At 35.0% G+C, this 15777-nt stretch overlaps 2 protein-coding genes across 3 annotated transcripts; both read left to right on the plus strand.

Moving 5' to 3' along the window:
* The first annotated feature begins 545 nt into the window (after positions 1–545).
* Positions 546–8909, plus strand: LOC107868456 (cellulose synthase-like protein G2). 2 transcript variants are annotated; one of them, XM_016715148.2, is made up of 8 exons: positions 546–1237; positions 2429–2521; positions 3794–3901; positions 5464–5676; positions 6509–6608; positions 6792–6976; positions 7612–7962; positions 8262–8909. In XM_016715148.2, the coding sequence occupies exons 1-8, from the start codon at positions 638–640 to the stop codon at positions 8826–8828; spliced, it is 2217 nt and encodes a 738-aa protein (XP_016570634.2). In that variant the 5' UTR covers positions 546–637; the 3' UTR covers positions 8829–8909. The 2 variants fall into 2 exon arrangements, with proteins under 2 accessions (XP_016570634.2, XP_047266462.1); XM_047410506.1 differs by lacking the exon at positions 3794–3901.
* A 3176-nt stretch (positions 8910–12085) lies between these two features.
* Positions 12086–14907, plus strand: LOC107868455 (protein PLANT CADMIUM RESISTANCE 12; the record flags this gene model as incomplete). The annotated part of the gene is given in 3 exon segments (XM_016715147.2): positions 12086–12252; positions 13287–13358; positions 14698–14907. Coding segments are annotated over 3 exon segments (364 nt in total), but the record flags the coding sequence as incomplete, so codon positions are not given.
* Positions 14908–15777: the final 870 nt, after the last annotated feature.

Below are 15777 nucleotides of genomic sequence, written 5' to 3' on the forward strand. Positions count from 1 at the left end.
TGATAGTTAAACATGCCCAAAACTAAAACGTACGCATGTACCTGCTTATTCAACTTTATGACAGTTTACGTGCATATTTATACCCACCCAAAATTAAAACATACACATGTACTTACTTATTCAATTTTATGATAATTTAAATACATACTTATACACACCCAAAACTAAAAGTCATCGATATCAACCAGAACCAATTAAACGACACGTTTACCTATTATGTCCATTTTTTTAAAATAGTTAGATCCATGTGAAATGATTCCATTTTTCAAACAACCAAACCAAACTTTTTAATCTCTTTATATTATTATATATTATGTATTATTTTCTCTGTGTAAAAATGAATGACCTACTTTTTTTTAATCTGTTTCAAAAAGAATAATTCTTTTCTTTTTTTATAATACTTTAATTTCAACTTTTCATGTAGCATATTTAGGATCACAAGATTAAAGGACATTTTGATACATTTGACACAACTTTAATTTAAGGCCACAAAATTTAAAAGTTTCTTTATATTCTTAAACTTCTATGCCAAATGAAAGTAAATCATTCGTTTTTAAATGGACGGAGTATATTATATCATGTAGAAAACTCATCTATCTTCTCCACTTTTCTCCTCCTCCATTTTCAACACAAAATAATGGAAACTCTTCCTCCCCCTCCTCTTTTACAAAAACTTAAAGTCCACAAATTATCATCAATAATAACAAAAACTCACACATTTATTCACTCAATAGCAATATTCTTCATGCTTTACTACAGACTAATAATCAACTTCAAATGCATACCTTATTGGTTCCTCATATTTCTTTCCGAGTTCGTTTTGTCCTCCTTATGGTTACTCAACTCCGTACATTTATTCTCTCCGGTCACCCGTACCACTTATCCCGAAAACTTAGTGGACGATAATAATGAATTACCTGAAATTGATGTCTTTGTATGTACAGCTGATCCTGTAAAGGAACCGGCAACAGTTGTCGTGAACACTGTTCTATCAGCAATGGCAGTTGATTACGATCCAGAGAAAGTGACTGTGTATTTGTCAGATGATGGATGTTGTATTACCACGTTGTGTGCTCTACGTGAAGCATGGAGATTTGGGGAAGTTTGGGTACCTTTCTGTAGAGAATTTGGTGTTAAGAAGATTTGCCCTGAAGCATTTTATCGAACAGTTGGTGATGATGAGGAGGAGGAGATTAAGGGAGGAAATGAGTACTTACAACAAAGAGAAAATGTTCAGGTTAGTGTTTGAATTTAACAAACAGAAAAAGATTACAAAAATAAGAGAAAATGTACTGTATTCGTCCTAAACTATACACGAAATTGCTCAGATACATCCGAACTTTAGGATTATCCTGGACTAATTAAAGTCATATTTTTGACAATCTTAATAGCTACGTGGCACACGTAGGCACTAAGATTGACAAAAATATGATTTTAGTTAGTTCGGGTAATAGGATCTTACTAAAGTTCGAGTATATCTCCAACAATTTCTTTCCAAAGCATTTGTCCTAAAAAATAATACTCCCTCTGTTCTATTTTATATGTCGTCTTTTGACAAGATAAGGAGTTTAAGAAATGAGTGAGGAATTTATGAAGTTTATAAAATTGTATTCTTATAAGTATAAAATGAAGATGTCATTAAATAGTTATTAAATAAGTAAAGATGACATTCTTTTTGAGATGTACTAAAAAAAATGGCTACACATAAAATGAGACGGAAATAGTAATTTTAAAAAAATGGGCTGGTCAATTACGGCCCGCAGTCCATAAAGTGATGGATTGGAATTGTTTTTTTCAAACCTACTATATCGATGGGTCAGTCCGGTCTAACCAGTCAAATTCAACATTTTATGTATCGATATTTGATCGAACGCAGAGTTTAAGAAATAAATAATGATATTATAAAGTTTACAAAAATTGCTCCTCTTAAAGTGACTTTAATATTTATCTTTTAGTTATTTTTTTTTATTAAGTGAATCTTAATAAAGATAAAATGAGAACGATATCATTAATTAGTTGCTAAATAAGAAAAAATGATATTTTTTTTAAAGACGAATCAAAAGAAAAATGAGAAGAAAGTATATTTTAATATATAAATGATTATAATTCAGGTAAGAAAAGAGAATAAGTAGCCTACATATATTTTTAATCATTATATGTAAAACTAGTTTGGCTAAGCACAATTACAATAGGAAGAGTTTTAAAACTTATGATTTAAAGAAAGTAATAAATAGTATTTGTATGACTGATAGGTTAGGTCATCTTACTTTAGTCATCATAATAAATAATTTATCTTATTTTAAAAATTATAAATTTTTTGTTTGTGTAGGATTACTTGAATGATATATCTTTTGCATGTTGACAGTGTAATTTGTTGATCATTTGATAATTAACATCAACATCTACGTCTACATGTACATATACGCAGAAAAAATACGAAGAGTTCAAGGAAAGGTTGAAGAAAATACAAGAAAATGGAGGGACAAAGGATACAGTGGTACATTTTGGTCCATATATTGAGGTACATTTTCATCTTAGTAGTTAACAATTTCATATATATATATATATATATAATGTTTTAATATGATATAAATATCGAGTACGAATAAACTTTTACGCTTATCCACGGAACAATTCATATTTTTAGAGTCGGGCGGACTTAGGTTCAAATTAGTGGTGCTCCGGCATCCATTAAATTCGATGCAGAATAGGCATAATTATATAAAATATATAAAAGTTGATATAAGCTGGAAAAAAAAAAGCACCCTCGAAACTAGAAAAGGTAGTTGGGTGCTTTGATTTCCATGCGGAATCTTAAAACTTTACATAATAATACATGTGTTCCGATCTCTCGAACACCCACGACGCCTAAATCTTGGATCCACCACCGTTTAAAGCAAAACACCTATAAATGGAGGATAACTTGCCTCACTAAAGCTCCCAATGGAGGTTACATTCTTTTTAGGGCAAACAACATAAATCTCGATATTTTGAAGCTTAATTATTGAAAATTTTGATATTTTACATAATTATTGAAAATCCTGATTTTGGGTCTATCGAGATACATAATTAGCTCTCAATACATCCAATAAGATACATTTTTTTCTTTGTAAAGATACATAATTAGTTTTAGATACATCTTTTTCGATTTTGGATCTGTCGAGATACATAATACATCCAATGAAGATACACTTTTCATTTGTAAAGATACATAATATGTTCCCATTATATTTTTTTTTGTTTTGGATCTGTCGAGATATATAATTAGCTCCCGCTACATCCAAGGAAGACAGAGGCGGAGCTAGCCCTTTTTAGGGGTTCGTCCGAACCCCTTCGAGGTAAAAATATACTATTTATACATGATTAAAATTATTTTTTATATGGTTATAATAGGTATTCAGCCCCCCTTCGACTTAGTTTTCTTTGAATATTGAACCCCTTACTTGAAATCTTGGTTCCGCCTCTGAAGAAAGATACATAATTATTTGGTATAGGCCTTTGGGATATTTAAATTTATTTGTAAAGATGAGGATTTGTGTAATTATAGTAAGTTAAGGTGTATGTTAATGTTATTTTTCCTTCTTTTTTTATCACATGCAATGTTTATTTAGGTGTATTTCGATAAATGATTGGTGATAGTTTAGGTAGAAAACTCGCATGCTTAATAGTTCAGATATGAAACTCGCAAAAATGTGTTTTTTTTAATGTGTTTTTGAACCATCACTCTTTTTATTAACATTATTGCCTATATATATATATATATATATATATATATATATATATATTTTTGCAGATAATAGGTTGTGGAGCAAAAGATAAAATACCATCTCTTGTTTATGTTTCAAGGGAGAAAAAACCTTCTCATCCCCACCATTTCAAAGCTGGGGCCCTCAATGTTCTTGTATGACTTTTTTTTATCCTTTCCATAAATGTTCTTTTTCTGTCTCAATTTACGTGTTTTATTTTATTTTTTAATATTTTTAAGAAAATATTTTGGAGTAACGGGTAAAGTTGTTGTGTGACCTTATGACCATGAGGTCACACGTTCAAACCTTGGAAACAGCCTCTGACAGAAATCATGGGTGGAGCCACCTTAAACGAAGGGTGGTCAGATAAACACCCTTCGTTGAGTAATTACGTGGTTTACAAAGATTAAATGTTGGCTATTATGAATAAATATTTAATTTTGCACACCCTTAACATATTGCGCTTATTTATCTTATTTCCTATTGCTCTGATTTCTATTTTATTTTTAGTATGTCTTATTCCTTTTATTTTTATGCCACCCACCATGCTTAATGGTGCATTACGCTCTTGCTTACTATTCTCTATCTTGAGTCGGGGTCTATAGGAAATAACCTCTCTACTTCTTTGGAGGTAGCGATATGGACTGCGTACATTCTACTCTTCCCAGACCCCACTTTGTGGGAATATACTGGGTTTATTGTTGTTGTTGTTGCACAACCTTAACATAATTGGGAAGAAAATTTGCACACCCTTTGCTAAATCTTGGCTCCACCATTGGCAGAAATGCAAGGTAAGGCTACGTACAATACATCCTTGTGGTGGAGCCCTTTCCGGACTTTGCGCATAGCGAGAGCTTTAATGCAATATTTTTACATGATTAAAAATATTTTTTATACATATATAGTAGATGTTGAACCAACTTTAACTAGTTCGTATATTTACTTCTGAATCCCATGAATGAAAATCCTAACTCCGCCACTACCTGCGCATAGTTTATTAGTAGGAGCTTAGTACATCGGGCTGCCCTTTTCTGATCCACGAATAAAGACTCTTCATAAAAAATAGGTGGCAAAACCAATAAAGATCTATGTTGCTCGGACTCTTTAAAAATGTCAACGGTGCGTGTCGGATTTTTCAAAAGTAGTGTATTTATGGAGAATCTGATATAGGTACGACATCAGAAGTGAAGAGTCCGCGCACCTTAAATAAAGATTACCTCAATATTCTTGTTTTATTGTTTTTATGATGGCATAACACAGAAATGTGCCCATTAATTTGGCCTCAGCTTTCATCAATGTCCTTCAACTATGGGTTTGCACCAGTAAACACTTAAAATTTGTATAAAATTGAACAAGTAGGGACATGTGCTCGCAGGGGTGGACCTACATATAATTTCGGGGTGCTCCGGCACCTAGTAAACTCGACGCGGCATAGGTATAGTTACATAAAAAATATATGAAAATAGGTATAAAACATATAAATGCACCCACTGAAACAAAAGTTAGTTGGGTGCACTGACATTTAAGTTGATCTTAAGCTTCTCCACTAAAGGAACGTCCCGGGTTTGAACCTTGTTCAGGTGATTCTTTATTTTTTTTCAGTTTTTAAATTTTTTAAACACTCACAATCCTTAAAACCTGGTCCGCCACTGCGTGCTCGTTAATGTTTTTGTTTCTTTTAATGTAACTAAGAGTAGTTAATTTTTTTTGTTTGCAGCTTAGAGTATCTGGCATGATAAGCAACTCACCATACATATTAATGTTGGATTGTGATATGCACTTAAATGATCCATCTTCAGCTAGACAAGCAATGTGTTTTCACCTTGATCCCAAGATGTCTCCTTCACTTGCATTTGTTCAGTTTCCACAAAGATTTCACAATGTTAGCAAGAATGATATTTATGATTCTGCCTTGAGAGCTTGTTTTGTGGTATGTTGTTCATATTCATATGATTTTGATGACTTTTATGCATTGATGTTGTACAATAATGTTTATATATTAAGATCATCAGTACATGCCTGCATTGAGAGGATCTACTTGAGCTGAGGGTCTATCGGAAACAGCCTCTCTACTTCATCTGAGGTAGTGGTATGGACTACGTACACTTTACCCTCCCCAAACCCCACGTATACACTGGGTATGTTGTTGTTGTTATTGAGGGTCTATCAAAAATATCTCTACTTCATCTGAGGCAGTGGTATGGACTACATACACTTTACCCTCCCCAGACCCCATGTTGTGGCTCTACACTGGGTATGTTGTTGTTGAGAGTCTATCGGAAACAACCTCTCTACTTCATCTGAGGTAGTGATATAAGGTTGCGTACACTTTACCCTCCACAGACTCCACGTTGTTGGAATACACTGTGTATGTTGTTGTTGAGGGTCGATCAGAAACTTCTCTACTTCACCTGAGGAAGTAGTATGGACTACATACACTTTACCCTTCCCAGTCCCTACGTTGTGGAAATACACTGGGTATGTTATTGTTGAGGGTCTATTGGAAACAACCTCTCTACTTCATCTGAGGTAGTAGTATGGACTACGTACACTTTACCCTCTTCAGACCCACGTTGTGGGAATACACTGGGTATATTGTTGTTGTTGTTGTTGAGGGTCTATCGGAAACAATATCTCTAGCTTTATGAATCTGCATATACTCTATCTTCCCCTCTCGTGATGACAAAAAATTTACTAGTAAATATATATGATTAAATACTTAATGTTTTTAACAAAGATTTTGGTTTGTTACTATATATTAGGTCAAGTGGCCAGGGATGGATGGACTTATAGGGCCAATGTTGTCTGGTACATGCTTCTACATGAAGAGAAAGGCTCTATATGGAACTGATATACACAAAGGTATTGCTCAATTATAAAAGATTTTTACGTTCTCTGCATTGTAAAAATGTCAAGGGGTGCGTGTTGGATTCAGTGGCAATACTTTTGGAGAATCTGAGCAACATATTCTGCTATAGTTGGTTAAAATGAATTGATGGTGCATATAACTTACTGCTATAGTAATCGAAATTACTTTTTGATCAGACATGGATCTCAGTGAGCTGAAGAAGTATTTTGGTTCATCGAACAAGTTCCTAAGTACTGTTATTACAAGCATTAATCATATGCAAAACGACGCTGGTGTCAAGGAATTTGCTGACGATAAGATCCAAGAAGCAAAGTTTTTAGCCTCGTGTACCTATGAACAGGATTCACAATGGGGAGAAGAGGTAAGTATAGAATTTAGAGGTGGCAAATAGTCGGAATGAGTTAATCGATAAATGGTTTATAGCCTGAACCCTTCGGAGTTTCTTAGATCAAAATGATCACATAACGAGTCATAGCTCAACCCCCTATAGGACCTACGTCCCCTGTATACTTTTTCATTTTGCTTTTGACACAATACTTCGATGAGTACTTGAAAGGGAGCTTTGGAGTAACTGGTAAAGTTGTTGTCATGTGACGAGGAGGTCACGGGTTCAAGCCTTGGAAACAGCCTCTGGCAGGAATGCAAGGTAAGACTGCGTACAATACACCCTTGTGGTGGGGCCCTTTCCCGGACCCTGCACATAGCAAGAGCTTTAGTGCCACCGGGCTGCCCTTTTTTCTTTTTTTACTTCGATGAGTCCAGGATGGAGCTAGAGGCGCAAAGGTCAAAATATTCTATATGTATATCTTGTGTATATAAGGTCGAGTGGTTTGAATCCCCTTGCCTTCTTTACATGTTTACTTCTTTATATTCTGAATTTCCGAGAGTAAATATGACTTCACCACTGAATCGAACTAGTTACTTAAAGAAATGGATATCGATTCTTCATTCTATCATATTCGCGCTAACTTTGATCGTCTTCATTTATACATATAGATCGGATTCCTGTACCATTCGGTGGTCGAGGACTACTTCACAGGTTTCATTTTGCATTGCAAAGGCTGGAAATCTGTGTTCTGTAACCCTTCAAGGCCAGCATTTTTAGGGAGTACAACGACAAATCTGAACGACACATTAGTTCAAGGAACGAGATGGAATTCTGGACTAATGGAAGTTTTGTTCTCGAGATTTTGTCCCCTCGTGTATGGGTTGAAATCGAGAATGCCTCTTCTCGAATGCATGTGTTACGCTTACCTTGCCGCTCAGCCTCTCTATTGTTTCCCGGCTTGGGTTCTAGCTATCATTCCGCAGCTTTGTCTACTAAATGGCATTCCCATTTACCCTAAGGTACGAGAATTTAACGACTTATATATGCTAATATCGCGAAAACACTTTAAACATTGCTGTATTTTAAGGTGCTGCAGCAAGTAAACGTATGTGTATCATGTCTCTATTGTAAAGAATTGGTGTATTTTAACGTGTTTTAGCAGGTAACTTACAGTAATCTTATACTCGTCAGTCTATATAACTTATATACTCATTACCGCTATCTTTTATATGACCTGATAGCGTGAATTCTTATCCGACTGTCTGTACATAGAACTTAAATTAAGACTTTGATAGAACACTATATTATATTTTCGCAGGTATCAAGTCCATGGTTCGCTGTATATTCATTTCTTTTCGTGTCAACGCTCTCCAAATACTTATGGGATGTTGTCAACACCGGAGGGACAACGAGGACATGGTGGAACGAATGGAGGGTATGGATGATAAAGTCGATAACAGCTTACTTCTACGGAACATTAGATGCAATCTTGAAGTTATATGGCTTTAGAAAAGCGAGTTTTTTGCCAACGAATAAAGCCGTTGATGATGAACAACAATCGATGAGATACCAAATGGGAATCTACGACTTTCAAGCATCGAAAATGTTCATTGTCCCTCTGGTTACAATAGTTATACTGAACATGATTTCGTTCGTTTGGAGTGTTACCGGAAAGGTGATATATGAAGGGAGATTTAGTGAGTTGTTTGGTCAAGTTCTCGTCGCGTTCTTCATCTTGATGGTGAATTATCCTATACTTGAAGGGATGATATTTAGGACAGACAAAGGAAGCATTCCAATCTCTGTTACTTTGTTGTCTATGTTGTTTTCCTTTGGTCTTTTGTTGTTTGGTTCTGTTTTTGTAACACATGCAGATAAACAATAGTAGTAGTATACTAGTGTAGCTCATGCTGGATCAATCGTATTCTGAGTTGAAACAATGAAACTAGTTGAAGTTGCTCGTGTATGAACAATGTCGCATTCATGATTTCTTTGAAGAAGTATAGCACTATACTCCAAGAGAGCGTATACAATGCAAGAAGAAGGGCTCGTGTAGCTCATGCTGGATCAATCGTATTCTAAGTTGAAACAATGAAACTAGTTGAAGTTGCTCGTGTCTGAACAATGTCGCATTCATGATTTCTTTGAAGTATAGTACTTGCTCGTGCATGAACAATGTCGCATTCATGATGTCTTTGAAGTATAGTAATTACTATACTCCAAGAGAGCATATACAACGCGAGAAGAAGGGATCATGTAGCTCATGCTGGATTAATCGTAAGTTGCTTGTGTATGAACAAAGTCGCATTCATGATGTCTTTGAAGTATAGTACTATACTCCAAGAGAGTATATACAAGGCGAGAAGAAAGGCGAGTGGAGCTCATGCTGGATTAATCGTATTCTAAGTTGAAACAATAAACCTATTTGAAGTTGCTCGTGTATGAATAGTGCCGCGTTCATGATTTCTTTGAAGTATAGTACTTACTATACTCCAAGAGAGTATATACAAGGCGAGAAGAAGGGCTCGTGTAGCTCATGCTGGATTAATCATAAGTTGCTTGTGTATGAACAATGTCGCATTATGTCTTTGAAGTATAGTACTTACTATACTCCAAGAGAGCATATACAATGCAAGAAGAAGGGCTCGTGTAGCTCATGCTGGATCAATCGTATTCTGGGTTAAAACAATGAACCTATTTGAAATTGTTCGTGTATGAACAATGTCGCATTCATGATTTCTTTGAAGTATAGTACTATACTCCAAGAGAGCATATACAATGCGAGAAGAAGGCATCGTGTAGCTCATGCTGGATTAATCATATTCTAAGTTGAAACAATGAACCTATTTGAAATTGCTCGTGTATGAACAGTGTCGCGTTCATGATTTATATACAATGCGAGAAGAAGGGCTCGTGTAGCTCATGCTGGATTAATCGTATTCTGAGTTGAAACAATGAACCTATTTGAAGTGGCTCGTGCATAATACTAGAATCCAAGAGAGCATAAAAGTTTGTAATTAAGAGTAAGCGGGAAGTATAAATATCGACAATTTGGAGCTTAATTACAGAGAATCTTGATAGTTTGCATAATTATTGAAAATCTCGATTTTGAATCTGTCGAGATAAATAATTAGCTTCTGATACATCTAAACGAAGATACATTTTTTCCTTTGTAAAGATACATAATTAGCCCTCGATATATTTTTTTCCCGATTTTGGGTATTTTGAGATACATAATTAGCTCCCGATACATCCAAAAGAAGATACATAATTAGTTGAAATTTTTATAATGAGTAAAGCATATAGTACCTCCCGAACTATGATTAAATTTGTTATGACACACTCCAACTTCACCAAGGTACTATTACCCCCGAACTAAATTTTAGCGTATTTTTGTCATAAAGCATATAGTACCTCCCGAACTATGATTAAATTTGTTATGACACACTCCAACTTCACCAAGGTACTATTACCCCCGAACTAAATTTTAGCGTATTTTTGTCATTCATTTTAGCTGACGTGACATCTTTTGTCAATCTTTTTAGCCGACGGGGTACCTTTGATGTGGACCGCATTTTTTGTAATAAAGGTGTCACGTCAACACAAAAGGGTTACAAAAATATGCTAAAATTGAGTTCAGGGGTAGTAGGACCCCGTTGAAATTAAAAGTATGTCGTAGCAAAATTGACCATAATTCGAAGCGATACTGAATACTTATCTCTATATAAAATTATGTCTTTTTAAAAAATGAACTAATAATGAAATGGTATTTAATTAATTGAAAAGAAATTGAGAGAGTAATATAATTAAAATGTAAACCTACCCCTACTTTTTCTAGTCCTAGCTATTTGTCCCCTATTATTTATTTCCTAGCTAGCTAGAGTCATCACAATAATATTCACTAAATGAAATAAACATACAATTTCATTCTCTAAGGACAATTTTTAGTATTTTTCATTGTACTACAACAAAAAAAGTTACTCAAAAATGAATTATTCCCTCCATTTTAATATACATGATATTGTTTAGTTAGAAAAAAAAAAAATTGTGATATTCATACGTAACCTATAAGGAATAAAGTGTATTATCCAACAGTCTTTTTAGGTTAATTATTTAAAGTAATAAATCCTTAACATAACCACGGAGGATGTGGTGCAAGTGGATGGGGTGGTTCCTTAATCAGAGGTTTCGGGTTCGAGCACTGGGTATGAAAAAATCCTCGGTAAGAAACACTATCTCAGGTTGGGTCCTACCCGGTGCGAATTCGAATTAATCGAACTTTAATGTGAATACTGAACACCAGATGAAAAAAAAATCCTTAATAGAGGTGGCTATACGACCAACAGGGGTGGTGGACCAACATGGGTTATGGTGTAGTGGATGAGACTGCTATACCCTTAACTAGAGGTCGAGGGTTCGACCCTGGGTACGGAGAAAATTCAGTTGGGAGCGTTGCCATCTTAATGGGCCCTACAACGCGCGATCCGGATTAGCCGGGGCTCCAATACGGGCACCGGGATGAAAAACCCAAAAAAAAAAAAAAAAACAAGGGTTGTGGACTATGGTGTAGGAATAAATATTCATTCAACGTTAATCAGATGTTTCGAATTTTAGTCTTGCTTAATACAGGGTTGCATTCGCCACCAGTATAAAAAAACTTGGCGCGAATTTAAATTTAGTCAAACTCCAATACAGATATCTGTCGTCCGGTGAAAAAAAAATTAAAAAGTGTCAAAACTACTCCTTAACTACAGGAGCAAAAATACCCTCCTTTCATTTTTTGGCTCAAAAATACCCCCGCACCTTAACGGAGTGATACCAAGCACACCACATGAAAAAAAATTATCACGTGGCGAATCCACGACGGTATCTCATCTCATTTACGAAAAAGTGTCAAAACTACCCCTGAACGATCCCAAATAAAGCAAAAATACCCCTCTATTTGTTTTATGACTCAAAAATACAGATATCAATGAAAAAACAAATAGAGTTGCCTATAGGTTTGGCTATGTGTTCCTATTAATTTTTGTAGAGCTCAATGGTTTGGTTAACCTATAAGTATAGATATGGAAAGAAATAAAGTAGCTTAGACTTTATTAAATTTTTACCTTACAATATATATAGATGGAAAGGCAATACACAATTAAAAACTATCTTATATTATAAATAAATATTTTGAAATATATTAATTTCTTTTATATTTCTCTAACTTTTTGTACTATGCAAGATGCCATCAACAATAGAGATGCATGTAGTGGAAGGTCAATGGTCAAGTGGTCTTTGTGATTGCTTCAATGATCCTATCAATTGTATAGTTTAATTTTCCATTTTGTGTGTTTCTTTTTTTTTCATTCGGTGTTCGATACCTGCATTGGAGTCCGACTATTTCGGATTCGCGCCGGGTAGGGCCCCATTTGGGGCGGTAGCGCTCTCTACCAAAGATTTTTCATACCAAGGGCTTGAACCGGAGACCTCTGGTTAAGGGAGGCCGGAGGAGCAGCCCGATCCAGTGCACCAAATCCTTTGGTGGTATTTTGTGTGTTTCATCATTATTGCAAACTCCATTTTCTTCAATTGATATATTTTGTTTTATCAAGAAACATGATTATATTGATAAACAATTATGTGAGTGCAATTCTGTTTATTTTCTTGATTCTTCTTCGTAGTTTGAGGGATGTTAGCAGCGTATTTCTTGAATGCTGGAAAATTTAGACCTCCTTGCGATATATATGATTGTGAGGAACATCAAGCAACGACGACAAAGACAGTATTTGATGCCTTGATACCCCTGAATTATGACCAAATTTGCTACAACATACTCCAACTTTATGGAGGTCCTATTATTCCTTGAACTAAATTTTAGCGTATTTTTGTCAATCTCTTTAGCTGATGTGACACCTTTGACGTTAACCTCATTTTTATGTAATAAAAATGTCACGTCAGCACAAAAACGCGATAAAAATACACTAAAATTTACTTCAATGAGTAATAGGATCCCTGTAAAGTTGGAGTGTGCCGTAGCAACTTTGATCATAATTCGAAAGATAATGGATGCTTATCTCATTTTCTTTATGAATACTCAAGATTTCACGGGAAATTCGAGGTTTCAACTGAAATATCACTACCAAACGTGAATTTTCGAATCGAAAATTTTTTAGGGAGATAGGACGGTGTAAAATTAACTTATCGAAAGCTTTTTTCGATGAATTTTTATCGAAATTTCATATTTCTGACGAACCTTCCTAGATATTTTTTTTTTTTTGAAAATGTTTTTTTTTTTTTTAATTTTTAGTAAAAATGCATCATGATTTTTTACTAAAATATTTTTTTTGATTATTTGAAGGTGTGACTACTTGTTTTTTCCCTAGCATTACCATGGGTGAGAATGCTGAGATTATATCAAAAGGAGAAACATGTAAGTTTAATCTTCCTTTCTTGTATAATTTTTTTTTTGTTGTTAGGGAAAAATATTCGAAATATATTTAAATTTTAGTGAAATTTGTTGTAACAGGCCTCGATTTTATGGGGTTCCGATGACCTACCTCGACTATCTATTACCGTATTTCTGTGACATATATTTGTCCGGCTGGACCACTGCGTGAATACACGCACGCACACTGTGCGGGTGTAAGGGTCTGAAGTGATCCATCTGCACAAATATATGTCACGGAAATACAGTAATAAATAGTCGAGGTGGTTATATTACCCCTTCAAAATTGAGGTATGCTACAGCAAATTTCGCAAAAATATAGATATATTTCTGACTCTTTTCCGTTTTTGTACGTTCGAAATTTGCTTGGTTTTAAGTAGTTACATTACAAATATGTTGCATTCACCTCGTTATTTTAAGTAGTTACATTACAAATATGTTGCATTCACCTCGTTATTTTGCTCCTCCTGTCTTAATTTTAAGTGACACATTTTTTAAGAAAAAAATATGTCTCGAAATAAATGTCAATTTAACTTCAAACTTCTCGTCTTATCTGTAATTAAATAACCTATGTATAGCGAAACAAATATTTAACACTTGTTTAGACAATTATATATAAGTTTCAAATTTTTCTTTCTTTCTTAAACTCTATGCCTGATCAACGATGTCACATAAATTCATGGAAAAAAGGGAGTCTAAATTTTACTAATTATTGATAACCATAATTAAAATGTCCTAAGATATTAAAGTAGAAATAGAAATTGGTTGTCTTTTGTTCCTTATGTATGTTCTTGATTTGCGTTACTTGAGCTGAGAGTCTTCGAAAACAGCTTCTCTACCTTAAATAGGGGTAAGGTCGCGTACACCTACCTCCCCAGATCCCACTCTGTGGGACTACACTAGACATGTCGTTGGTCATTTATCATCGACGCATTGCATAAACAGCCATTTTATCCTATAGTTTTGAATTTCACGCGTGAAACTTGAAATTTTACTTGTGAGGGTAGAGTAACTAGTAAAGTTACCATCATGTGAATAGGTGATCACGGGTTCAAGCCTTGGAAACAGCCTCTGGCAGTAATGCAAGATAAGGCTGATGCGTACAATACGCCCTTGTGGTGGGACCTTTTTTCAGACCCTGCGCATAGCGAGAGCTTTATTGCACCGGGCTATCCTTTTTTTATGAATCGGGAGAGAGAAAAGAGTACCACCTAACAAATAATCACGAGTCAGTAAATAGTCGCAATAGTAACCATAGTCGACATATACATACTGAACGAATCATATTTTCATGTGCTAATTTTACCGTATCTAATTTTTGCAGCTTGTATAGCAGCAACCACAATTTACTTCTTGCTATGCTCAATAGGATGCCAAGGTGGTTATGGATTTTATTATAGATCCAAATTGAGAAAATTATTAGGTTTGCCAAAGCAAACATGTAAAGATAATTTGGTGCATGGTTGTTGTTGTTTTTGTGCAATTTGTCAAGAACATAGAGAACTTAAAGTCCATGGAGCTGATCCCACCATTGGTACGTTGCTCGAATTCTTCAAAAATATTGCTCAAATTCTTCAGAAATATTGTCGTATTTCATTTTAGAGGATTCGATAGGTCTCCGGTAGTAATTCTAAAGAGTCCGAGTAATAATTAGAGATAAGCGTTCAGTACACCTCCAAATTATGGTCAAATTTGCTACGACACACTTCAACTTCGCAAGAGTCCTATAACCTCCGTAAACTTAACTTTAGCGCCTTTTTGTGCTGACGTGGCATCTTTATTATATAATATGAGGCTCACGTCAAAGGTGCGACGTCAGCTAAAAAGAATGACAAAAGATGTCACGTTAGCACAGAAGGGTGACAAAAATACGCTAAAATTGAGTTCAGGAGGTAAGAGAACTACTGTGAAGTTGCTACGACACACTCCAACATCCACTCGAACTACGTGCAAAGTTGCTACGACACACTCCAAAGTCCTACTACCTACCTGAACTCAATTTTAGCGTATTTTTGTCACTCTTTTGTGCTGATGTGGCACCTTTATTACATAAAATGAGGCTCGCATCAAAGGTGCGACATCAGCTAAAAAGAATGGGGAAAGGTGTCACGTCAGCACAAAAGGGTGACAAAAATCTGCTAAAATTCAGTTCAGGTGGATAATAGGACCCTCGTGAAGTTAAAGCGTATCGTAGCAAATTTGTTCATAGTTCAAAGGGGTACTAGATGTTTCACTCAAAATATTGTTGTATTCAATTTTAGATGATTCGATAGGGTATACAATAGTGATTCTAAAGATTCTGACTAATAATTAGAGTAAAGCATCTATTACCTCCTGGACTATGACTAAATTTGCTATGACACACTTCAACTTCACGGGGGTCGACCTATTATCCCTCTTAACT

This window comes from Capsicum annuum, chromosome 4 (assembly GCF_002878395.1).
Source record: "Capsicum annuum cultivar UCD-10X-F1 chromosome 4, UCD10Xv1.1, whole genome shotgun sequence".
Taxonomy (NCBI): Eukaryota; Viridiplantae; Streptophyta; class Magnoliopsida; order Solanales; family Solanaceae; genus Capsicum; species Capsicum annuum.

Excerpts from the sequence above, each read along its gene's own strand:
- LOC107868456 (XM_016715148.2), top strand. The coding sequence starts at position 638 with ATGGAAACTCTTCCTCCCCCTCCTCTTTTACAAAAACTTAAAGTCCAC. Across the intron at positions 2,522-3,793 it reads ATTTTGGTCCATATATTGAG|ATAATAGGTTGTGGAGCAAA; the intron begins GTACATTTTCAT and ends ATATTTTTGCAG. Across the intron at positions 7,963-8,261 it reads GCATTCCCATTTACCCTAAG|GTATCAAGTCCATGGTTCGC; the intron begins GTACGAGAATTT and ends ATATTTTCGCAG.